The sequence below is a fragment of the Mytilus edulis genome, chromosome 13, assembly GCF_963676685.1.
Source record: "Mytilus edulis chromosome 13, xbMytEdul2.2, whole genome shotgun sequence".
In the NCBI taxonomy this organism is placed as follows: Eukaryota; Metazoa; Mollusca; class Bivalvia; order Mytilida; family Mytilidae; genus Mytilus; species Mytilus edulis.
In genome coordinates, this window is record NC_092356.1 from 33,486,976 (window position 1) to 33,511,268 (window position 24,293).

The following is a 24,293-nucleotide window of genomic DNA, read 5'->3' on the forward strand; positions in this document are numbered from 1 at the left end:
ATCGTTTTTGTGGAATAACCATCCTCTTTAAACGGCAGACTGTATGTGTTTTCCAAACATTCATTGCCGCCGAATTGTATTCTTCTAAAAAAACCAAACACATGTTGTTCGACAGACAATCAATGTTGTGCGAGCATCGTACGAAATTTGGTATTCATGAGACAATCGTGCGACTGAAAATTAAATACACGGGAAATGGTAAAGGTCAGAAAGTATGGTCTAATTTATCAATTTACAAAAAAAAAGTGCAAGCCAAGAATTTTGATAGTCGTGAACTATTGTAATTCAATGTTACAGATATAAAGGAAAGAACAGTGAGCAGTGGCGGATTCAGAAGGGAGGCGGGGGTTGGGACCCCTCTTTTTTTTTACGATCAATGCATTTGAATGGGCACATGTAGTTGGAACCGCTCCCCCTTTTTGCCCTGGGATAGGACCCCTCCTTTTTTTAAAATGGCTGGATCCCCCCCCCATTTGTTCTGGGTTGGGACCCCTCCTTTTGTTAAATGGCTGGATCCGCCCCTGGACTGAGTTCGTACCAAATGTAGTTTATTTTTAGAATTGAATGCTTGATTTTTTTTAATTCATAGTGTATTGTTGTGTGTATATAAATGGCATTCTACCCATTAAGGGCCCTTAATTGGACAAAATATTTTTCTTTTAAAATGCTTAAGGGTAGTAGTTTTAAGCGTTATCCATATACTTGAATGTGCTTTTAGCAGTCTTTGGTCCAACAGAGACGAGCACTCTAATTGATTTTGCATTTACTTTATTTCCTTTACCACACAAGTATTCATGTGCAGCGGTATCAAATAGTTTTAACCATACGGTCTTCAACAATGAGACCGCGTTCTGCATTTTAGAACAGCCCGACCTATATTTGTTATTCTAAAACTAATGGTCAAAATATTATAATTATTGTTCAATATTTATCTATTGTTATCATAAAATTACCTAACTTACATTTTTAATTATCAAATTTAGTTGTTTTGATAAACTTTATCTATTATTTGTAAAGAAATGCTTTTCTTACCTGCATAGACAGATAAAATTAAAATAAGAAAAATCAAGGGAGATAATCCTATATTTTCAAACTGACAAAAATAAACTGAGTCGAAAATATGTCATCTAAGATCTCGAGTCTAATTAAGATTGTCGAATGTCTCTGAAGGTTAATTGATTCTCTTTATTTCCTCCATTATACTGAAGATTTACATTTTATAACACAAATATACTAATTACAAGTAATGAACAACATATAATTACAGACTACAATTGAAGCACACACAAACAAACACAAAAAAAAAAACAATGTTACTAATATATATGTATATCTATATGCTACATTTGTTTAGTTAAGATATTTCAGTGTCCAAAATTAAACCTATGCTCAGATAATTCGACTTTAAATTTACCGTACAGATGAAATATATGATCTGCCAAGCAACACATCATGTTTCCCCAGTTGTCAGAGTTCACAGATTGCATAAAATCTGTAATACCACCAAGTAAGGTTACGATTATATCGCTATCAGTTTGCTGAAAAAAGCGTACAGATTCCTGGACTGGTAAAACATCAACTATTCCGTAAAACATGCTATTTCTTGCATCCAAAAGTTTTTCACAATATAACATTAAGTGTTGAACAACATCTGTAGAATAACAACCGCACAAAGAGCACTGGCCATCCTTTATTGCTATTGAGCCAAGTTTTACTATGACTAATAGTTTATAATTCAAATGCGGATAGACAACGGCAAGACGTAAAAGTCTGTGAATAGTTAATTTGTTTTGAATTTTGTAGTAACGACAAAGTTCTGGTCGACACTGTATAGATGCTTTCCAAATATTTTCTTCACGGATTTCAATTGATTGATTCACAATTTTGGACCATAGTTTTTTATCCGGGATATACAAGTCATCCATGTAACTCTCAAGAAAGGAATGCATGTCATATTTTGTTAGAGTTTTTATTAAGTCGTATGTTATAGAACGTTTATCGGATTCACCAAGCAAAAGTTGACTAAGACGTAGAATAAATAATTGTTTATGAGTTGTATTGGATTTAGCTCTGAGCAACCGTCCGAGGAACAATAGTTTGAATTTATCGATGAGTCCTTGTATAGACCATAGTCCTACAGTACTTGTACAAGAATCAGTAGGCGATCGTTTATCTAGACCCAATACAAATCGTACGAAGTATCGTTGTGTTTGCTCTAACATTTTGGTTTCAGCAAATGTTAACGTTCCCCAAAGCTCACACGAGTAAAGTGCAGTTGGTAACACAATACGTTTCCAAATAGTGGTATTTGTAATTGAGTTCATGCCACTCCGATTAAGTCCAATACTGTATAGAGAATGAAGATTCATTTTCATCTTTTTACACGCCTTATCAGTACGATCGTATGATTTCATATTACTATCAATCAAAGTTCCAGCATAAATAATACTTTGCTTCATAGGGACCTTTGTTTCACCCAGACAAAACTCATACTTGGACTCATTATGTTTTATAGTAGTTTTTGCTGGTTTGAATAGAAGGTGAGTGCTCTTAGTTGCGTTGTATTTCAACCGCCATGTATATGCATATTTATTAACAACATTCAACATTTGTTGTAAACCAGATTTCGTGCCACTTAGTAAAGTGGTGTCGTCCGCTAGTAAAATTGTAGGTATATGTATATGTCCAATCATCAACCCACAGTTTGTTTCCAATAGTTGAGTGATTAAATCGTTGATGAATAAAGCAAATAGCCACGCTGACATAACTCGACCTTGTCCTACACCTTGTTTTATAGGAAACACCTGACTATTTAAACGGTTATATTGTACATGTGCAGTTGCTGTCTTAAATGACATATGTATTATTTTCCAAATTTTGCCGGTAATTCCAGCATTCCATAATTTAAACAAAAGTCCGTCTTGCCAAATACGATCAAAGGCCTTTTCGTTATCTAAGAATATTGAAAAAACATAAGAGCAACGTTCGATATAGTACCTTATTGATTCTTTTAATGTATAAATAGCAGGAATTGATCCATGTTCCTTTACGAAACCAAATTGTAAGCCATGAGGTACGACATTGTTTATATTTTCCAACACATTTTGAATACGACACAAAAATATCTTTTCTAAAAGTTTTCCTAAAACGGATGTTAATGTCACAGCTCTGTAACTGTTGGGATTAGTTTTATCTTTATTACTCCCTTTATACAGCGGAATAATAATGCCATGTCTAAAACAAACAGGTAGATATTCAGTTTTCAAGATCATATTGAAAAGTGTACACAAACATTTAATCACTTGATCACCGCCATATAGTATATGTTCGTTAGTAATACGATCCGGGCCCGGTGCTTTCCCACACTTTAAAGTATTTATTTGTTCCCGAATTTCTTCTAAGGTAATTTCTTTTTCAAGTTCTGGAATAGATGCTTTATCACTATTTTCAAAGTATGTTTGCACTTTTGACGTAATTTCATGGAAAAAAGTTTCATTAAAACATTCAGTTGGTTGCTCAGAGTATAGATCGCGAAAATATTCACCCCATAATTCACATATACTACTATCGTTTGTAGCTTCAGTACCATTGTATGACAACTTTGTAGTTGATGGACCGCTTTTTCGCATACGGCGTACTCGTTGATAAAATTCGCCAATATCCATTTCAGCAGCAAGTTTTATATCCTCGAATTTTTCCTCTTGCCAAAGTTTTTCAGCGATTCGTTTTCGCTTACGAAATTCTCGTTTTTTATTTTTATATTCGATATAGCTGAGATCAGTTGTTTCCCTTGTTTTATTGTTGTTTATCCATTTACGTCTTGCATTTCTTTGCTCGAAATGACAGTTATTAAGATTTTGATTTTTCCAATAAGGTTTTAAGTACGGTCGGAATGTTCCAACTGGAATACAAGAATTTGCCGCCATATGAAGAGCGTTTATTAGAAGCGAGGAGAATCTATCAACGTCACCTTTTGATAAATTATCAGAGTTTGTCTCAAAGTTTAAAAGTTTATCGATTTCAGTTTGATACATCTTGAGTTCAAAATCATCTGCATTTGACCATTTCAATGTCTTTTTATTTATGTTGTATGTGTTTGACGTCCTACTTAGCAGATCAATATTCAACTGTACAAAAACTGGATAATGATCAGAAACTTCATAAGGACAATTTGATTTAACCTCTAAGGTAAAAATATCATTTGACAAATATTCAGGAACACAAATATAATCTAATAATGATCTTTTGGTTAAATCTTTACTTCTAAAAGTATATTTAGGACCGACTCTGCCCTGTAGTAATGGTGCAGGACATAAATTTCTATCATTCAAAAAATTTGAAAAGCATGTTAATTTACCACTTGTAGACATACTAGTTAAGTCAATATTACAGTCACCTCCTACAATAGTAGTACAATCTTCAGAATACATGTCATAGCATGTACATAACTCATCAATATAATTCATATAAACCTCCGAAGAAAAATTTGTGGAGGGTAAAAGTACACATATTAGGCAAATGTCATAATATTTATCTGAACAAAGTTTTACTCCGCACATTCTATCATTAATAATATTAAGATTTTGTATTTTAAAATTTAATGATTTTCGTACTAAAATAGCCGTTCCACCAGAACCTTTAACTGTTTTATTACAATTAATTCCAATACTGTATATCAAATGAAAATTATCTGCAAAAGTGCTCAAAAATGAAATATTGTTTTCGTTTAACCAATGTTCTGTTAATAAACAAACATCTGATTCATTTAAAACAGACTGAAAGTATGAGGTACCATACATTGCACCTCTCATATTCCATGTCGAAACCCGCAACATATGAGTAATTACAAAAAGTATTACAAAAAGTATAAATATTAGTTTAATTAGTCCCATTGTGAGTCTGGTTTGTTGTTGTTTGTATTTGAGTTGTAGGGGACGTAATCCCTCCAGTATATTCCTTTTGGCCAGAACTGATTGTCAGTTTCAATTTTATTGAAAAAGTCATCTTCATTTATATTCACACGCATTATATAAGTAGATTTACCCCTACTTTCTCGCTTTTTAAGCAGTTTCGTAAACGTAATATGTACATCTTTCTGTTCCGCATACGTTTTCACAGCACTACTTACTAGTTCGTATGGCTTGTCGGCAATAACATTGTATAAAACAATTCGTTTTGTTCGTTTTCTAACAACACCTCGGAATATAGCTGTATCATTGTCAGTTACTTTTGTCTCTATTGGTCGCACCATTTCATCATATTGGAGGTCATTTGTTAGTGTAGAGTAATCAACGTAATTTTTAGACGCAGTGTAAATTTTGTTGTCTTCTGTGTAATTATCACAATCATTTGAATTACTTTCATGAAGTACAATGTTATTTTCGCTTGTTATCGGTTGCTTGCTGATATACACAATGTCTGTCGATGTGTCATTTTTCGTTGATTTTTTTTCTGTTGCATTTTGTTTCTTTAATTTATTGTCTATAACGTCCAATCGGCTTATTATTTTGTCGTTAAGCTGCCTTTGTTTTTCGTTTTCATTAATGTTGTCGTCTTTGTCTTTTATCTGTTGTGCTTGTAACTTTACTTCAGCTTGAAGTTTACCAATTCTGTCCCGACTCTCGTGGATTTGGCTTTGTAAGTTTGTTATTAATATGTCTTTTTCGTATAATTTGTTTTTCAGCATTTTTGTTTCATTTTCAAAGTTTTTGTTGAGTTTGTCAATTTTGTCATTCATAGGTTTCATATTATCTTTAATCATCTGTTTAATTTCCATTAACATTGAAAGCACAATAGTATTTTCATTGTTTGTACTGGTTGTTTTGTTTGATAATTTGTTAAGAATATCGGACATCTTCGAATCCGTTTCATCGGATACTGTAGTCGTTCTTTTGCTCTTTGACACACATTGTCTCAGTTCAGAAGCATTATTTGCTCCTTCAAGATATTGATAAATGACATATATGTCATCCGCTAATTTTTCACCTAGTGGCTGACCATTGTCACGCTGTGTTCTTTCTACTAGTTTTGTATCACTGTATGTTTGCTCCCGATTCCGAATTAAATCAAATAAAGAATTTCTAATAGGACGGAGATCATCTGTGTCTGTATGTTTCAGGAGGTCGTGTTTAAATGTTTTTCTATCAAGTTGTCCAAAGCTGGATTTTATTAAATTAAACATGTCTTGGTCATTAAATTGGCTATCGGTAATACCATTTTGTGTATTGTCAATCATATCATTAGACAAATCGATTTCATTTTGTTCCGTTATAAACGAATCATTTTCACCTATGTCACTCATGTTGTATACACTGTCTACCTTGATTTCTACTCACTGTGTAGATAGTTTAAGATGTTATCATTTTACAAAACACTTTTACGTTGTGTTTTATAATTAAATGTTCATATTTCTACGAATATTGCTTCTTAAGCTATAATCTCGGAAAGTTTGAATATCTTACAGGTTATAGTTTTCGTGATATTTGAGAATAACTTACGGAGACTTTTTCAATAACATCTTCTATCAAGGGACATAACCCAATCATCGTCTCCTAAATCGCTTCTTGTATTTATAAAGCGAAAGTTAAAATCCCACCAATAAGATTCGGTATAATTATTTTAAAAAAAGAGACGCGAGATACAAAGTGGACTTTCAAACCTCGATGAGAAACTGAAAACACCATGTCAAATGCAAAATAAACAAGAATGTGTCCATAGTACACAGATGCCCCACTCGCACTATGATCATTTTTATGTGTTTAGTGTACCGTGAAATTGGGGTAGAAACTCTAATTTGGCATTAAAATTAGAAAGATCATATCATAGACTTCAACTTCATCAAAAACTAACTTAACCAAAAACTTTAACTTGAAGTGGGACGAAAGGACGGAAGGACAGACGGACAAAAGGGCGGACGAACGAACGAACGGACGCACAGACCAGGAAACATAATCCCTCTCTACTATCGTAGGTGGGGCATAAAAAAACGTCTACAGATCTGCGAACAAGTTTACAAAAAAATACATGAAACGTAACTTTATTAAAGGACTAAACGACACTGTTTGTATGAAATATTAATAGGGTGTATACAACTTGAAATAATGATATATCTATTAATATTTCAAAAGCCAAGATTTTCTTTTTCAGAGAAACTCAATCTAGGATTCGATCTAGTTTCACACGTCATCAATCAATCGTGTTTAGAATCTATTGAAATACAAACAAACTAGACAGGGGTATTGTACAGTTCTATTCCTCGAAATACAAACATGAAAAATCTATGATTTCCATACATGATATATTCCAAATTATAACAATGTATTAAGAAATGACAACTTATTCAGTGTAAAACTAATGAACTGATTCCTATATTGATAAAATGGACAAAAACATTCAAGGAACGAGATATATTTAAAAGTTAATATATGTGAAATACCATTACTTGAAACAACATGCACGAGGGTGTGGATGGGTTTCACAGAACAGAGAATAATGGGCAGATTGTGCAAAATAAAACGCATTAAAATAAAGAATAGAGAAAAAGTGCAAACCACTTAAGAATAGAAAATACTGGTTTGCTAAAATATGTAGAATAGAGAATAACAGGCAAAATTAATAAAGAATACAGAAAATGGCACAGAATTTTTAAGGGTAGAGAAATGAAGCACCCCTTTAAAATGATGGCACTGTTTTGTTTATGTTGTCCTTGTGAGTTTTGCTTTAGATGACATGCAATCTTTGAAAAAAAATTAACTGAACATTTAGGATCAGGTATTTCGTAATATGGATATAAAATTTCCATGACGTTAGAGCTCGTAAAAGTTTAGCGACTTTTCGGAATCAATTCCACGTGTATCTACAGATTAAATTACAACCGCTCAGACGAACTGCAAAAAATGGCAAAAGTCCAAAAATATATTTGTTTCCAAGATCAGATTCCGTTAAGTATGACGTAGTTATAAACCAAATTAACTTTACAAGAATTAAATGGATTGTTTTAATGCTCCCCAGAATCGATCTCTATCTTTTGAAACCCTTCAACTTCGTACTTTATTTGTTTTTCTGTCTAGCCTTCGGCTTTTGTCGAAAAAGCGAGACATAGTGATCCTACATTCCGTCGTCGGCGGCGGCGTCCACAAATATTCACTCTGTGGCTAAGGTTTTTGAAATCTTAATAACTTTCTTAAACTATCCTGGATTTCTACCAAACTTGGACAGAAACTTGTTTATGATCATAACACAGTATCCAGAAGTAAATTTTGTAACAAAAAATCCGTTTTTTCCGTATTTTATTTATAAATGGACATAGTATAGTTAAGGAATACAAGCAAGCAATTTTTATCCAAAGGTTTGGTTGAAATGTTTCACCCAACAAGGGAAGTGTGGGATTCCAAATCAACCAAAGGCTACGAATGAGTCTGAAATGACAACGAATTTATGTATGACGGTCGACAAATGGAGACATACCCAACATGCAGGTTGCAGTCGGGTTTTGAAAAAGTATTCAATATATCAGTTCTGTGAAACAAACATTCCGATTTCCGGTCAGATATGGGATTTACACGTAACCCCCCCCCCCCCAAAAAAAAATAAATACGCCAGTTTTTTATTCATCATGTTCATTTAATGCTGAATAATTCTGTTGGAATTTTTTGTTTCTAATAGCAAAAAAGTGGACAAGAGTACTGTTTTCGAACCAGATACGGCCAGAATATCTGTTTTCAAGGCAAAAAACAGGGTCAGAATTTTTCTCTCAAATATCTTAGACAGCCACTTCAAATCAAATGGTCCGTACGTTTGACTTTAAGTATATCTAGAGCTTAAGCCCCGGTCACAACAGATCGTACGATTTTTTGTCGTTGAAGATCTATTTTAAATAGTTGTCGTGGAAGTGTCGTGAAAAATGTCAAAAATATTTTTCTAGTGGTCATATCAGCTACGACATGTCCACGATGATTCCACGATGGGTACACGACAGAAAAAAAATGTAATATTGTACTGTCGCGGGTTTGTCGCAAGACGATCGTGCGACAGTCGTTCGGCAATCGTGAGTTGTTTGGGCTATATTTTAGGTTTTCATGTCATGGGATGCGCGTGTTACTATCGTGTCACTGTCTTGCCACTGTCGTACAACTGACGCACAACATTCGTGGGTCCCTCGCCCGTTGACACCGAACTACTAGTGATATAAAGAAGGCCCGATCTATAGAGTTAGTGGTGTGAGGGACGACTCTCAGCAAAAGTTTTTGAAACATACGAGGCTACATCCGCATGAATATAAAGAAATCACCGGCAGATTCCCGCTTCAACTCTTGCATCAGTGTACTAAACTGCCGAAACATCAGGCGCAGTTCGATACATGGCCTAACCCACCAACTTCGGACGTTTCCCTGGTTCCTATGCTGTTCACGGGATCGAATCAACGCTAATAGGACCATATTTTGCTCTTGTTGGATTCCGGTAAGGCGCCTATTTAGCAGGGCCACGCGTAATCGTTTTTGTGGAATAACCATCCTCTTTAAACGGCAGACTGTATGTGTTTTCCAAACATTCATTGCCGCCGAATTGTATTCTTCTAAAAAAACCAAACACATGTTGTTCGACAGACAATCAATGTTGTGCGAGCATCGTACGAAATTTGGTATTCATGAGACAATCGTGCGACTGAAAATTAAATACACGGGAAATGGTAAAGGTCAGAAAGTATGGTCTAATTTATCAATTTACAAAAAAAAAGTGCAAGCCAAGAATTTTGATAGTCGTGAACTATTGTAATTCAATGTTACAGATATAAAGGAAAGAACAGTGAGCAGTGGCGGATTCAGAAGGGAGGCGGGGGTTGGGACCCCTCTTTTTTTTTACGATCAATGCATTTGAATGGGCACATGTAGTTGGAACCGCTCCCCCTTTTTGCCCTGGGATAGGACCCCTCCTTTTTTTAAAATGGCTGGATCCCCCCCCCCATTTGTTCTGGGTTGGGACCCCTCCTTTTGTTAAATGGCTGGATCCGCCCCTGGACTGAGTTCGTACCAAATGTAGTTTATTTTTAGAATTGAATGCTTGATTTTTTTTAATTCATAGTGTATTGTTGTGTGTATATAAATGGCATTCTACCCATTAAGGGCCCTTAATTGGACAAAATATTTTTCTTTTAAAATGCTTAAGGGTAGTAGTTTTAAGCGTTATCCATATACTTCTTCGAATGTGCTTTTAGCAGTCTTTGGTCCAACAGAGACGAGCACTCTAATTGATTTTGCATTTACTTTATTTCCTTTACCACACAAGTATTCATGTGCAGCGGTATCAAATAGTTTTAACCATACGGTCTTCAACAATGAGACCGCGTTCTGCATTTTAGAACAGCCCGACCTATATTTGTTATTCTAAAACTAATGGTCAAAATATTATAATTATTGTTCAATATTTATCTATTGTTATCATAAAATTACCTAACTTACATTTTTAATTATCAAATTTAGTTGTTTTGATAAACTTTATCTATTATTTGTAAAGAAATGCTTTTCTTACCTGCATAGACAGATAAAATTAAAATAAGAAAAATCAAGGGAGATAATCCTATATTTTCAAACTGACAAAAATAAACTGAGTCGAAAATATGTCATCTAAGATCTCGAGTCTAATTAAGATTGTCGAATGTCTCTGAAGGTTAATGATACCACTTACTATACAAATCCTTGATGATACTAATATATAAAATAATTTCTGATCGGGAAACAAGATCGACACTAATTCATCATATAATTTGTAAGTGTGATTTTTTAAAACATGTTTTAATCTCGGTTTTAATCTCGGTTTTAATAGTTTTATAATTTTTCTTTCGTGTGCCCATCATTTTTTTTTATATAAAGTTTATTGTATTATTGAAACATTTCTAATACATATTTAAAACAATACCTATATGGTTCAAATACTCATATGCTCTATGGTCTGGCCCGTTAATAACCAAAGGATTATACACATTATAAGGTCTGACCATGGATACGCGCACGATCGGACCATATATGATTATACCGTTACGCATATATAATGATATGATATAGAGCATATGAGTATTTGAACCATATAGGTATTGTTTTAAATATGCATCAGAAATGTACATTGTGTATATAAATTTCTCAGCAATGAACTTGCACGCAAATCTGGTGACATGGCAATTACGAATGTAGGACAGAAAGTCACAGGACAAAAAGTCACGGACAAAAAGTCACAGGACAAAAAGTCGCAATTCATTTTTTCTGACTATTTTCTTTGAATAAAAAACGCTTATTTCTACAAAAATATTTTTGTTGAACTATTGTATAAAATCTAACTTTGTAAACAAAATTTAACAAAAAAATGTTAAAGTAAATTAAATAATTGTTAAAAAAAACAAAATGTCAAAGTGGCTTGGCACTTAAATGGCTTCATGGTGCCAAGAAATCTTTCTTTTGCATGATTAAAATTAAATACATCTTCATTTTTCAAGTATAATGACACATTTCCTAAACTTTAATATGAATATATGTATTAAAAAGTAAATATTTCAAGATATTTCTCTTATATATTAAAACAATTGTCAGAATATTATTTGTGACTTTTTGTCCTGTGACTTTTTGTCCTGTGACTTTCTGTCCGTTTACCGGCAATTACATGTAGGCCCCTACTCTATTGTACATACTGAGTGTACTGGAGTGGTGAATTATCATTTATAATCCTATCAATACAACTCGAATGACAAGTAATTTACTATACCGGATTAGCCTGGTACTTCAAATACTGACATGACATATACTGTACTAACTAGTACAGAGGATTAGCTAAAAGTAAAATATCATTGATATTCCTACAGACATGGCAAGTATTCACTGCAACAGTACCAATTCGAATTCAGGATGGGTGAACTGGTGGATTATCATTGTTATTCAAACTACGTCTGTTATTGCTATCTACAGGATGAGCTTCATTTGACATATCACTTGATATTCCAAATACGTCCTACATTTCAAGTACTGTACTAACTAGTATACAGAACGGGTGTACTGGTGAAATATCATTGATATTTCCTATAAATCCGACATGGCAAGTTTTTTTTACTAACTAGTATATAGGATGAACTACTGGTAAGATATAATTGATATTTCAAATAATTCTAACATGGCAAGTACTGTACTATACAGGACGACTACGCTGGTAAAAAAATTTGATATTTCTAATACTACTGTCACATCTAATATTGTACAGTTATACAGGATGAGTATTCTTCAAATATCATTGATTTTCCTAATACTACTGAAATGGCAAATACTGTACTTTACAGCATTGGCGTACTAGTGAAATATCAAAGATATTCCTGATACTGTTGACATTTCAAGTACTGTACTACACAGGATCAGTATACAAGTGAAATATCATTCATATTCTAGATACAGGTGCGTGGGGACATGACAAATACTGGACACAAACTATAGAGGATGGGTGTGCAAGTGGAATATCATTGATATTCCTAAAACTTTTAATTCTGACATGGCAAGTACTGTACATGACTGTATTACAAAGGATGGGTGTACTAGTGAAATATAATTATTTATTATTATTTATTATTATACAGTATTTATAACAGCGCATTATATAATATTAAAATTACCCTAAGGGCTTTACAATATATTTCCATATACATATATAAGTATTAACAATAAAATATAAAAGATATTCTATATATATATATATATATATAATTGATATTCTATTACTTAGAATTCTGACATGGCAAGTACTGTTCTACACAGGATTGTTGTACTAGTTAAATATCATTGATATTCGTAGTTCTGGTGAGTTGTGACATGACAAATACTGTACTGTTCAGGTTTGAGTATTCAAGTATAACATAATTTATATTCCTAATTCTGGTAAGTGGTGCCATGGCAAGTCTTTTATTATACTGTTATTGCATTGTCTTTTGATTGAGTTTAGCCATTTTAATTGATATTTCATAGTCTGTCTTTCTATATATGTTGGGATGTTACACTATTGTTTGAGATAAGGGAAAGTTGATACCTAATTAAACGTTTTCAAGAACCCGCTGCAATTATTTGCACCAGTCCTAAGTCAAGAATCTTCAGTAGTTATTGTTTGTTGATGTGGTTCATAAATGTCTCTCGTTTCTCATTTTTATATAGATTAGACTGTTAGTTTTCCTGTTTCAATGGATTTATACTAGTCATTTTTTGGGGTCCTTTATAGCTAGCTATTTGGTGTGAGCCAAGGCTCTGTGTTGATGACCGTACTTTGATCAATAATGGTTTACTTTTATTAATTGTGACTTGGATGGAGAGTTGTCTCATTGGCACTCATACCACATATTCTTATATCTATATATACAGGATGAGTGTACTTTGTAAGTATTAGCTAACTGAAACATTCAGTATTTTTCTGTTAGCTAAAATAATAGACAGTAGCCTGTAATGTTTGTTTATGGTTGTTGTCTTTCATATTATTTTTTTTTCATGGTTTATTGTTTCATCAGAATTCAAGCTGTTCTTTTAACTCTTTGTCATGGGTGGGCCTTTCATTATTAGAATCTGAAATGGCAAATTAATCCAACTTATACCCATACCTCAAAAGCTGAATGACTCTGGTATTAAAAATGATGCAACACAATATCAATTTCATCTTTTAATATTTTTATGAATGGTTTTTCATAATTTTTTTATATTCATTGTCCAGAATATCCTTCTGGTCAATTACATGTTTAACAATGATATGAAAATACAATAACTCTCTCTGCACTTATCATTCATACAATGAAAACTGGAATAAAATTATACACGTAAAACAAAAATGAACTTTTTTCAATAATACATTTGAGAAGTATTATTGTTGTCTTAAAATAACTTAACTGTTAAAAAATGTCAACTAAAATTCAATTTTCAATACTACTTTTGAGAAGAATTTTTCTTGTCTTAAAATAAATCAACTGTATGAAATTTCGACTAAAATTCAGCTTCTTATGAAAATTGTTGTTATAAATAACATAAAAGTTTCTATCTTAATTAAAACCTGTTAATTCTAAAGTCAAAAGCAAAAAGTGAAGTTTGTTACTAATTTAAATAAAGCGCTCGGTACTTTCCCATCAAACCTTAATAAAAAATATTTTTTCTTGACCTTGAAAAAATAAAATTAACCTGTTTTGAAACATAAGTTTACACCAGTCTGTTTAAATTCAGCTCATTCAACATATTCTACAACCAAACGATTAATGAGTATAATATTTGTTTGCATGTCAACGACAGCATTTGAAATATCAGTAAAAATAAAATAATATTTACATACATTTCATAGTACATAAACCTTTATATCTTTTTTGGGTTAAAGTTACACTTGTAAATTGATTATCTAATGATGTATAAAAGATACTGTTACAAAAAAATGAATATTTTGCAATTTTTTAAAATTATCCAAATTAAAAATTTAATTTTATCAAATTTTAAAATGTATATATATCTTAATTGAAAATTTACACAAAACTTAAAAAAGTTTGATTATAAAATTTCATAGATCAACCAAGAATGAAAACAAAGTTCAATAATTTTTTTGGAAAAAAGCGACAATAGGTTAAAACACATTTAGAGAAATCTACAGTAAAGCACCATGAAAAATACAAAGAGGTACAGAACTGGTTTTATAAACATAATTGCACAATAAACCACAAGGGTCTGGATAGGTTTAGAGAATTGAGAATGGGTCAATACAGAATAGAGGGGGAAATGGGGCAAGAAAAAAAACCAAAGAAAGAATTGAGAATAATGGGCAACAAAATGATGAATAGAGAATAATGGGTCAATAAGATAAAGAATTGAGAATAATGGGTCAATAAGATGAAGAATAGAGATAAATGGAAAACAGAAATTTATACCCAAATCTAGACCCTTAATTATCCATAACCTAATGTGCATTGAATACACACCATCAAATTGGTTTTCTGTAATCTGAATTCGCTTAAAACATCATTCAGCAGGTTTCGATATTGATAAAAAAATGTTGAAAGTAGATGAACAATAGTACATGTTCTTGTAAGTATTATCGAAAGTAGTGAATTCACAGTAAATCACAGGTTCTGTGAAGATTAAATCATGAGTAAAAAAAATACTTTTATTTAATAATGCTGAAATATACTTTTTCTTTAAATCTTTAAAATAAAACAAATTAAACTTGAACTTCTATAAATTCCTCACAACAGTATCATTGTTAAACAGTCCAAAAACCTAAGAACGATTTATTGGGTGCTGTTAAAACAAATTATCTAATAAATATTTAAAACTGGAGAATTTTATCAGCATTTTATATATAATTGTCACTTCATATTAAAACTGACTGCAGAATATAATCTGCATTTTATCACTTAATTTAAAAAATTATGATCATGTGATGTAATGATATATGAACAATTGGTAAAATATATATGGTAATGAAATCACTGATAAAAATGATTGGAAATAAAAATATTGATATGCTTACGATAAAAATAAAAAGAACACAATATATATATTATATTGTCAGCATTGTTTAGTAGTTCAGAACAGTATGAAATATGAGATCAATTTCTTAACTAGACATGCAAAAGTCTAAAATTTAAAATATGTGCAAATTAACTTATTTTATGAATTAAACCATGGCTACATGTATGAACTCGTCTTGTTTGTTGACATAGCAACTGTTCCACACCAGAGAAACATGAAGGGAATGACAATGGTTTCATTCCTTTTTTTTTAATTTATAAATTGCAATCGAATATCTTTACAGATTTTAATAATATGGACCCTCCAATTCTGTTACATAATTTTATTTTCATGTTAAATAAACCTCTTTTTTAATATTTAAATAAAACATTTGGATGATCCTCTCAACCATTTCAATTTATGATGCTTTATCTAAACAACAGTAGGCACCTAATGAAAATTTGTATTAGTGAAAATCGTTACAATCGATTGCACTTTGAATTTACAATCTATAAATCAATACTTGACAAAGTACTAAATATCAACATCACAAACTTTGAGTTGAAAACCAGTCCAAATAAATAAAATCCTTTCACACTGTCCTGAACTACTATATATAACAAATGACAGACACACGATATGATGACCCAGCACTGCATGTGCATTAAAATATTACAACAACCAAAACATACATTGTTTTGGCTCAGGCTAAATAAAATCAATACCTAGATTTTCATCTTAACCCCCCCCCCCCCCTAAACCATGCAGATGATTTATTACCATTTGGCCATAGGCATAGAGATGCTTACAGATTTTTTTTTTCTTTAATTTTTGCCATGAAAAAATAGATTCCCATCTTAGTTACATCCTAACCTTTCAGATTATTTACAACCTTTTCACCATCGACATGTCTAGTTTTGTCTGCAGAATTTTTCTGTTCGAAATTTTTACCTTGTAGAGAGGTCTTCTGTATTATATAAATGTACAGAAAATTATAAGATCCATTGCCTACTTTAAATAATCTGTTCAAAACTTACGACAGGAAAGGAAAAAGAAAAACAGCCGATCCACTGAAATTTAACCCAAAAAAACACAAAATACCCAAACCTGATGAAAATCTAGGTATCATAATAATATAGCCTATTTCAACAACCATTGTTAAATCACAACCATTTACATAAAATCACAGCTTTGTTAATGAATTATTTACAACATTGTACTATTTCTGGAAAATTATGCTACAGTGACCTACATATAATAGAAAATGCAACTGATGTTGGTCACCTTAACCTTTTCTGTATGTACATTTACAGCATTTATTACAATAACCTGAATTGTTGACATGACGGCATAAGCTTCACACAAACAATTTAAAAATGCTATTAAATTTTGTCCTTTTAGAAAATCTTAAGTAAAAACTAGGACTTGCAAGTGCAACATGTATAATGTATGTGTTATCCGATATTTTAGCTTTTACTTTTCAAATTGAAGTAATAGTTTAAAGAATCTAGCTCATTCATTTTATTTTTGTATTTCATGTATGCAGTCTTTCCAAACAATATTTTTCCAATCTTAATTGACTGATGTTTTATTTCAACTAAAATAAATTTAAAAGTGACATTTTATTTCAACCATAATAAATTCAAAACTGATGTTTTATTTAAACCAAAATAAATAAATTTTAATGTCACATGTAACTATTAAGATATAATTACCTCCCCTTTCACAAAGTAGTATTATCTCCCCTTAACTGAGATCAATTCAATGATTAAAGCTTTGTAGAATGATACATGTACATGTAAAATAGTATTAAATTATACATCATAGTCACAGGTTAAATATGGAATGTTAATATTACATAATAAACTCAATAAATAAGCCATAAATTTTATTTTATTTTTGATTTTACCTCACCAATTCAAAATTTAATTTTTAAAAAGATGAATTGGTGAGCTTAAAATATTCAAAGAAAACATGTTCCTATGTTGCAATAGTTCTAGGAATTAGAAAGTATCGTGAATTATCTCCCATATGCATGATATGACGTTAAACCAAAACATACCTGACTTCATGTTTCTCATTAGTTCTTTCAAATGACTTATTTATCAGTTTATTATTCATGCATTATTTAATTCTATGGCACTATATTACTTAAAATATTTACAACTAGATTCACAACTTAGAAACTGTACAACTATGTACAAAAGAGGACATTTACATCATGAACAAAACTAATGAATAAGCAACTAAAAGGTAACTAAATTACCTCTTTCGTTATAAATGAGGTTAACAGGAAATAAAATTATTACCCCCTTTTGTCAAATGTAGAAGTTTGTGTGCTGTAATATTTTTCTTTTTGTTTGAACTTTCTTCTAGCAGAGTTAATTTTTTTCTTTAATATCACATTTTGTATTGTAAATAAACAAAATCATCATGGTTATTAGTTGAATAATGGCTATTGGTCCATTACTTATGCACATCAAACAGTCTGTGAAAATAGCAAAAATGTATCACCATTGCAAAATCCCTCAGTTCAAATGGTACTTCAATATTCCAAACAAAAATTTAAGAGCAAAACTCTTTGTCACTAAAAATATTGATCAATTGATTAAACCATATAAACTACAATTTTTGACATTCAACTTGGCAGCACCATATTAAAACATATGTAACAAATCTTCATAACACATTAAAAACTTTGACATCAATAACAAATTATGAGTACATGTATAGCTACTTCACAATATAAACCAAAACAAAACAAATACTTAACAATAATTAGATGCAAGAGTTAGAAATCAACATAATACAAACAACAATTTAATGTCTGATCAACATGCAAATGAAAATGAATGGCTTAGGCTCATGAAAAAAAATGCTTAAGATCATGAAAACTACCATGTACACAATGTATATCGAACTACTATATTGTTCAGAAAAATGTAAGATTTCATTTACTTATAAAGATGTTAAACATTAAAAGATTGCTATTTTTCTCAGTAATCATGGTAATAGACATTTGCACATTTTTTAACCTTTCAGTCATAAAATTTTTATTTTGGTTTCTATTAATATTGCAGATATAAAGTTTTGTGCCATCCATGATGAATTAAATTTGTTAAAAATACACTTTGTAAATGTATAACTTTAAGTTTTATATTTCGTGTAGCAATTTCCAACATACATCATTTACATTGTATGCATAATGTTAATTTCTATCTCATGATCATCATGTAACAAAAAAAGTAGGACTACAGCACATAAGTAAACAGTGAAAAATGGAAGTCTTTAATTATGCGGTGATAGCTTGCCCTTCATGTAGTCTGTCCATCTCTTCGCCGTTGTTGTAAACAAAGGGTCATTGTCAATTAAACTAAGTAGATTAAGTTGATTAATATGCACTGTATGGTAATCCCATCTTGCACGATTAGGAGCTCCACCTAGTGTCAAATGTCTCAAGTCATAAAACGTCCCTGAGCCTGAATCAAACATTAGTAACATGTTTTTCAATGTCTTCATGCCTACATCAAATAGTCTTGTGGCATGTGCGGCACCCTTGCCCGATGCCACTTCCTTTAAGTCATATAATCCTAATAATGAATATATGAATCCATTTAACACATAACTTGAGGGTGTTGTTGGGTATTCTTCGTACCAATCATACACCCCGGCAAACTTTGTCAACACACCACCATCACCACTTTTAATTTCAAACACATCTAGCGCTCTCTCAGCAGCGTCTAAATATTTTTGGTCTTTTGAAACAATATATGCTCTCACCAACAATGATATTGACTGACCTTGACCCATGGCAGAGTACCACCCTGCATCAAGTTCAAGGACAGCAGGAACAAGCTTCCTTTGGACCATGATAGGCCAACCTCCCTGATCATCTTGTTGATTTACTAAATAATTAGCAGCATCAAAGAAATGTTCCAGATGAGCTGCAGACGACAGTGTAACATTATCAACCAATCCATGTCCACGTAAACAAATCGCTGCTATTCTTGCATTTCTTTTAAATTTTGCTACTTTCGATTTAGACATTGATAGAGCTAATCCTTTTTGAAAGTCAACCATTACCATTCTAGTAATATGTAGCCATTTACCTCTAGCCTTTGACCCCAAGCCATAATAAAGGTCACGTTTTTGAAGGTAAATTAAAGTATCTCCCAAGACGTAATGAATTCTGAATAAATTTCCATCTCCTGTCCGTAATAAGACAGTTAAACTACCGTTTGAAATAAATTTAATGTCTAAAGATAAAGTTGTCAACTTCTTCTCGTCCATAGAAATTGTAATTCCAGGATTCTTTAGGTTTTCTACAAAATATGAAAAAAATAAATGATTTTGCATTCAATAATATTCTTTACAGACAATGAAAGAATAAAATAGTACCACAAATCCCATCCACATTCAAAAACAAACCTGTTTTAGAAAGTGTCAAATTATGAAAATTTGGGATACAATTATTATAACCTTAAAATATTACAATAAAGTTCTTTTTGTGATCTTTATATATCTTTATGTTTTTCTCTCAACTCATGAGCCTGCTAATCAGTGGTTGTTGTTCATTCATGTCATTCATATTTCAGTTTTTTCATAAATTGTATTTATATAAAAATTAGTCTGTTAGGTTTCTCCTTTGAATTGTTTCATATTTTTTTATGTTTTGGCCTTTGAAAACTGACCATAGTATATATAATATAGTATGGGGTTTTCTTATTGTTGCTTTTACTTTGTCAATTTATCTCCAATTGAAATTTTTTCAATGAAAATCATACCACATCTTTTTTTTATATGTATTGTACAATACAAATCTCCAGTACGAAATGCTGGTTGTGACAGATCATAACCAATTTAACTGAAAATGCAAATTTCTTTTAGTGTGATGATTGTCCTGTAATATTTTTTGCATTACCTAAAACATCATTATTACTTTGGAATTTATATAAATTGTATCATCGCTATTTAGTGCATTTTTCCTTTGATCTTTTTTTGTGATAATTTTCATATCATGCTACTCGCTTGAGATGGAAAATTGTCGCTAGAAACTAAGCAGGCATGTGGCGTTGCTAACGAAATTGACATGAAATTGACAACGTCGTCATAGTTAAAATAGCAATAAACAGATTATCATTGATCTCAACTGGATTGCCTTTCTCGCTTTCGCCGTCCCAGCTTAAGCGAGAAAATCAATCTCGTTGAGATGACCAATGATAATCTTTAATTACGGGTACCATAAGTACAAAATGTATAAACAATTTTTACAATAAATAAAAAATGAAAGTATTATTTTTCTTTGAATCTGGTTTAAAAAAAAAACAACAAATAAACAGTATAAAGAGTGACCTTTCTTTACATGAAAAATGTTCAGTTAAAATTGTATTAATTTTACTATTTCTATACTTCACAAACAAGTACCTGATGTATCAAATTCAATGATGCTATTATCAGTAAAATCCACGTCAGTTTTAACAGCTAACTGTGATCTTCTGTCCGGTAAGAGCCATTCTGATGTATCGCCAGACTCTCCGTCTTCTAGGACCTGGACCTTTGGTTTAGGTCCAGCTAGGTGTTTACTGTAATGACTCAGACCAAACTGGGCTATCTGTATTGGATAGTAATGGCCACTTGATGTCCACTGAGTCGACATTGGGACACCTGTTTAGAAGAGTGTATTAAGCTTGGATTTAATTTATTAATAATTGAGGTATGGTCTCATGTATAGAAAAATTGTAACCTTTAAATTCAGAAATTATTGCGCTGTTTATATCATTGCGAAAAATGCAACAGGGTTATAATCGCAATAATTCAAACTTACATTTAAAAAAACTTTTTATATGAATTAAACAGGATTTGTCTCAATATCGCAAAAATATTTAATCCAATTTTGGTCTAAAATGACAAAATCGTAACAATAAATGCACACAATAATTTCTGAATCAACCAAAAGGTAATATTAGTGCAGAAAAAAATGATGAAAGATAAACAATAAGTATTCATGATAAAAACTCTCCCATTGGCACTCATACCACATCTTCTTTTTATCTATTTTGATTTTTATCATGTTTATGTTTAGTAAGTCTTTAATTTTAAGCTCCTTATTGTGATATATATAGGTACATTCAAGAATGAATTGAAAATACAAAGGAGGATTACCTCCCCTCACACAGTGTGAAAAAAATAGGGTATTACTAATAATTATCCATCTTGTATGGGAATGGATTTATATAGGCACTGGCTGAACCGTTATCCAATCCTTTTGTCTAAATCTAATTGATTTAAGCAATAAAATCTTTGAATTGAATTGTAATATTTAACCGATTATAAAGTGACATAACTAAATATGTGGTAAACATTTCTGGTTGATGAAACTAAGTTATCTTTCCTGCAGCTGACACACAATAATAAATGATTGAATTAATTTACACTCCAACAGGCATTGAAATGATCAAACATCTGAATGAAGGGCTTAAATATAATTGTGAGAACAACATTAAGTTTGATCTATAATATTTTATTCTCATACAAGTAGTTTACGGTAAACCTACTTATTTTTGTTGACGTTTTTTCCGCACTTGCACATTTAAGCCGATTTTAAAGCAGAATATTTTCATTTACTAGTGTTCTTGATTTTTTTAAAGGAAAATCAATTTTTCATTTATTAATCAACTCACAAAAGTTGCTTGAATAAAATGTTCACAAATACTAGTTGGTTCACAGTATCAAATTTTACCTATACAATATATTACAGTAGACTCCATCTAATCATATATCGATTAAATGGATATATCAATTTTTGTAATTTTATTTCAAAAAACCAAAACGTATATTTTAATTTTTTTACCATATTGGCCTGTGAGACATTTCACTCTGTTGCGCTCCTCTACATTATAGAACTCAAACGACATGAAGATGCCACCTGGCGAGTATTCTTCTGGGATGGGATGGACTTTGGAATAACTGTGCTGGAATTCAAATCTTTCATATCCATCATATGATTCTATGGATCCATAAACCTAAAACAAATTTTAAAAACATAATTTTAAATAAAAAAAAAATCTAAAATTTTGAAGTATTTGAAGGAAGTACAGTTTCAAAGTGATTTAGAGATTTGTTCATTATTGAGTACAATTTTTACCTAGATGTCATTTTATCTTTTTATATTGTTCAGTTCCTGTCTTTTTTTCTTGTCTGCACTGCTACTTTTGAATAGGTACTCTTTCTGTACTAAAAATCTGTAGTACTTGAAATTTACTTTTAATATTTAGTACCATTTCTTTACCTTAAAATTATTGTAATATTTAGGTACCTGTCTTTTACAGTACTTGATTTGTACTACAAACTATTGGTACTGATATAATACCGACAGTGATCTCAATATTCCATGTTCATGATGTTTGAAAATCATAATTTTAAGAGATTTGAAATGTAAACACTTTTAAAATGCTTAAAGTGTAATGATCGATGTAACCAAAAATCTGTACAGTAAAATACAGGTACCTATATATTACAATAATTTTAAAGTAGCACAATAGTACTGAATATTAAATGTATATTTCCAGTACTACAGATATTTGGTCAAGAAATAGTACCTATGCAAAAGTAGATGTGTACCTCATTATATAAATGATACTATAATTTAACAAAGTGTAAAAGCAAGATTGAATTATCTCCCTTACAACATAAAGAAATAAATCTATGCATGTGAAGTATTGTACAGATTGAGCACAGTTCTTTTTCATTTACTGCAGCAATTAGATTACTAGAGTTGTAATAAAGAGTCTACATTTTGAGTGTATTACACAAATGTACCCGTGGTATCCATTTCAGGGATTCTATTGTTCTTAAGTCTTAAGATCCCTTAAGATTAACAAGAGATGGAATCTGATGTTCAGTGGTTGTCTTTTGTTTATGTGATTCATAAGTGTTTCTTGTATTGTCGTTTTTTTTTACAGATTAGACCCTTGGTTTTTCCATTGGAATGGTTTTACACATGTCGTTTTTAGGGCCCTTTATAGCTTGATGTTCGGTGTGAGACAAGGCTCTGTGTTGAAGTCCGTACTTTGACCTATAGTGGTTTACTTTTACAAATTGTGACTTGGATGAGAAAGTTGTCTCATAGGCACTCATATACCACATCTTCTTGTAATATAGATGGTAACTTTTAAGTTTAAAACGAAAAAGTTGTTTACCTCAAAATATTTCTGAATAAATGAAAATGGCATGTAGACTTCTTTAGCTTCTCTGCGACATTTCTGTGAATCTTCTCCATTGATGACACATTCTATTTCCTTATACTTCAATGTGTTCTTGTTACTGTTTTCTTTAAAAGATTGTGCAACACGAGGTTGGAATCCGACATTTTCCCTGCAATTAAATAGTGAAAATTAGAGATTCTGGACTTAAATCATTACATATTGTTTCAAATCTCCTTATAAGTTTTCCTTACATAACTACAGGTACAAAATGTACAATTGTGTCAGGATAGATCTTAATTAACATTGTGTTGAACTTGGTAGGCAATGAGAGGTTTACCCTACATGCCCTATCAGATGGATGAAATTTGTTTGAAATACTGAAAATTTAGAAATTATTGCAAGGTTCTTATTAATGCAAATAATGGGACTCTTTGAATATTTTAAAAATAAGATGTCCTACATATGTTCTGATAAAAAATAACTAAGGTACATAAAGTACACCAACACATGTTGCCACAATGCAGGCTTTTTAAATTAATCCTACCTATGTCCAGTTTAACAGGCGTGCACTGATATACAGCAACTGGAACAAAGA

General features: G+C 31.4%; 2 protein-coding genes across 9 annotated transcripts in view; both read right to left on the minus strand.

The window, feature by feature from the left end:
• Positions 1 to 4,882: 4,882 nt before the first annotated feature.
• LOC139500253 (putative leucine-rich repeat-containing protein DDB_G0290503) lies at positions 4,883 to 6,301 on the minus strand. Its single transcript, XM_071288993.1, has one exon. The coding sequence runs from the start codon at positions 6,299 to 6,301 to the stop codon at positions 4,883 to 4,885; it is 1,419 nt and encodes a 472-aa protein (XP_071145094.1).
• Positions 6,302 to 13,658: 7,357 nt separating this feature from the next.
• The window catches only part of LOC139500898 (D-glucuronyl C5-epimerase-like), a 91,745-nt gene continuing 81,110 nt past the window's right edge, over positions 13,659 to 24,293 (minus strand). For all 8 annotated transcript variants that reach the window (XM_071289797.1, XM_071289798.1, XM_071289799.1 and 5 more), the window contains 4 exons: positions 23,693 to 23,867; positions 22,345 to 22,516; positions 20,919 to 21,158; positions 13,659 to 19,816 (listed from right to left, as the gene is read on the minus strand). In XM_071289797.1, the coding sequence (XP_071145898.1) occupies positions 18,783 to 19,816; positions 20,919 to 21,158; positions 22,345 to 22,516; positions 23,693 to 23,867 (1,621 nt within the window). In that variant the 3' untranslated portion in view covers positions 13,659 to 18,782. The remainder of the gene's footprint in view (positions 19,817 to 20,918; positions 21,159 to 22,344; positions 22,517 to 23,692; positions 23,868 to 24,293) is intronic.